Source organism: Poecilia latipinna, unplaced genomic scaffold, assembly GCF_001443285.1.
Source record: "Poecilia latipinna isolate Pla-1442-1.1 unplaced genomic scaffold, P_latipinna-1.0 Scaffold1802, whole genome shotgun sequence".
In the NCBI taxonomy this organism is placed as follows: domain Eukaryota; kingdom Metazoa; phylum Chordata; class Actinopteri; order Cyprinodontiformes; family Poeciliidae; genus Poecilia; species Poecilia latipinna.
In genome coordinates this window covers 19,994-22,952 of record NW_015114418.1, presented here as the reverse complement: position 1 = coordinate 22,952, position 2,959 = coordinate 19,994, and the positions used below count along the sequence as shown (strand labels likewise).

The 2,959-nt window shown below is 40.5% G+C and overlaps 1 protein-coding gene across 3 annotated transcripts in view; it reads left to right on the top strand.

Annotated features, from left to right (window-relative positions):
- The first annotated feature begins 1,699 nt into the window (after window positions 1-1,699).
- Window positions 1,700-2,959, top strand: part of LOC106934406 (dpy-19 like 4) — a 20,829-nt gene continuing 19,569 nt past the window's right edge. The window contains exons 1-2 of one of the 3 annotated variants that reach the window (XM_015014282.1): window positions 1,700-2,027; window positions 2,099-2,197. In XM_015014282.1, the coding sequence (XP_014869768.1) occupies window positions 1,964-2,027; window positions 2,099-2,197 (163 nt within the window). In that variant the 5' untranslated portion in view covers window positions 1,700-1,963. Of the gene's footprint in view, window positions 2,028-2,098; window positions 2,198-2,959 lie in introns of those variants that run through there. The other 2 variants (XM_015014281.1, XM_015014285.1) reach the window with 2 other exon arrangements.

The window sequence follows — 2,959 nt, the reverse complement described above, 5'->3', positions numbered from 1 at the left end:
TACAATGTTTAAAATGAAAAAATATTCAGCAAATACCAGGAAAACATACATTGTTGTGCTCATATGACCCAGACTAGTTTAGTCAGATATTTGAAAAAAATTATATTTTGTGTATATTTTATTCAAATTGTGTGCTTTATCCACAGGACCTGTTTTGTCCCTATTCTCAAGATTCACTGACATCTATAATCACAATGCAGTGTTTGAGTTTATTTTGCATATTTACATACTTTGATGCTCTACTGTTACACAAAACACACTGATGTTTACAGACATTTATTAGAATTTGCTTGTTTTTGAATTCGAAGGTATACATCATTTTTAAATTAATTTTTAAATTAAAACGGGCTGAACTGTCAATTTGAAGATTGAGGCTTTGTGGGTTTTAATGGTTATATAAACAGCTTAAGAGGAGATAAAATATTCAATACCTGCTTAAAGTGTTATTTTCAAGATCCGCATTTAAACAAACGAGCCTCTTTGAAAGGCACTTTGAAGTTATTAAATATGGCAGCACCTGCTGGTGGAAGCAATCTGTTTAACCTCAGAGCGAATGGGCCTCATCAGGAGCTGCAGCGCCACCTCCAGGCTCATTTTCTCATGACTGCGTTCAGTGCGCAGAGTCCTCGAGAAAATATTCATTATATTCTTTCTCTGGTTCTCTGGTTTTTCAAACTACTTCTTCTCACTCTGTACTAAAGATAATTTCCACTGCAGGTCGGAATCGTGCTGGGCAGCAGCAGCAGCAGTCAGTCCAACAACATAAAACAAGATGTCTTAAAAAATAGGTTATATCATTCAAATAGCACACATCTTATCTCTACATTATCAGTAAATACCCTCATTTCTCACTTTATTACACACACACACACACACACACACACACACACACACAGATAAGTGTATTTGCTTCTATTGTCCCCGTCTCCTCACACCACACACCTGCTTTCAACATCAGGCTTTAGCCTGACAAAAATATATCCACAGTTTTATACTTGCGTTCAAATGCATAATTAAGCTGTTCAGAATAAAGCAGCCCACTAAGTTTGGTCTATAAATCTGCTCAGGTGGGTTACATTACCTGGTGTGATTTTGAAAAATCTTGATATTTTCCCTGCTGCATGAGAGGATTTAGTGTTGCTGCCTGCATCTTCAGGAAATGAACAGAAAACACAAGGTTTATGAGAACTTTATGATAATCTTATTACAATCGTAAACCAAGGAGGAAATGAAGCTGCAGGTTATTTTTAAAATAAAATATTATATTTATTATAATGACATGTAGCACCGGGAGTTAATAACATTTTTGTTTTGTTTATGCATTTCTGCCTTAGATAAAGTATCAATGCATCTTGTGTTACTTGGTGATGTAAAACTAAATTCATTGCCATATCAGTTCATATTTATGGGGTCGAAAAGAATTTAATTTAGTTAATGAACAAAGTTATTAAAGAATTAAATCGCAAGTCTGAAAGGACACAATTCAGTGTACTTATTAAAATTAAACATGTTTAATGAGACACATCAAGTCTTCAGAATCACAAACTCATGGATTCTTTGTTATCTTGAAGCAGAGGAGAAAATAAAACATATGCTTGATTATAGAAAGATCATAAACTACACAGCACGGGCGAGATTATTAATTAATTAATAAAACTATTAATCAAACAGCAGCAGCTGCTCCACCCAGCCGCCAGGGGGCGGCAGAGCGTCGCTGTCAGCTCGGTGGTGAAACTCGGAGCAGAAGCAGAGCAGCAGGCTGATGTTCAGTTGGTAAAAGCTCCGGTAGTTTGATACCAGCTTGCTGCGAGATTACAGCGACCTGGAATCCCACCGGAGTCCCGCCTTAGGCTGGAATATCCCGGAATATCCCGGTTTGTCCCGGAATATCCGGTTGATCCCGCTGGCTGCTGGAATGCCTCCGCAGCTCCTTCTCCTCTTCCTGGACTGACTTCCTTCCATCATGGCTGAGATGAGATGCAGAAAGTCTGCGGCTCTGGAGGGAGAAGCTGCAGAAGAGAGCAGGAGTGAGTTACAGAGGCTTCCAGAACCTCCTTCCGGCTTCCGGTTTCCTGTTCTGACTCTGTCACCTGAGCAGGTGTGGCCGCAGAGGAAGAGGAGGAGAGGAGGGAGTCCAGAGGGGATGAAGATGGTCAGGAGGAGAGAGTCCAGCCATCCACGCGGAAATCTGCTGCAGGTAAAGAAACTGCGGGTCCAAACTCCTGGTCCGGTCCGGTCCGGTCCAAACTCCTTCATGTTTACCTGACGTTGATCCAGAAATTATTTCAGGTTCTTCAGTTTTTTAATAAGAAGCTGAAATCCATCAGCGACACTGAGGAAAAACCACCAGAAGTCATTTCATCTTCAGTTACGTAACAAACTTTCAGGAGCTGAAGATTCACAACACAAGAAATTTATTTCTGAATTTACGTTTATGAATAAAAAAACTTGAGTAGAAATGAGTCCAATTATTAAGAAATACAATTTTCTTCTTATTTTAATAGTTGTGAAAACTAATGATGACATATTGTGAAATTAAGACAAAATGCTTATTAATATTATTGATTATTAAACATGTTTTTAGGCTGAGCCAATAAAAGGTGGACGAGTTAAAGTTGTTCCTCTCTTCATTTCAGCATGTAGTGATTAAATGTATCGAAACTTTTTTCCAAGAGCAGAGAGGCAGCAACAATGGCCTCCAGTTGTTTTACTGATGAACAGGAACTGTTTTAATACGACGTGGCGGCAACGACGTTTCTGAAATTTAGGTCCAGATTCATCATTCTGCAGCTTCATGACCGGTCCTGGTCCTGGACCCGGTCCTGGTCCTGGTACGGGTCCCGGTTCTGGTTCTGGTCCTGGACCCGGTCCTGGACCGGGTCCTGGTCCTGGTACGGGTCCCGGTTCTGGTTCTGGTCCTGGACCCGGTCCTGGTTCTGGTACGGGTCCCGGTCCTGGT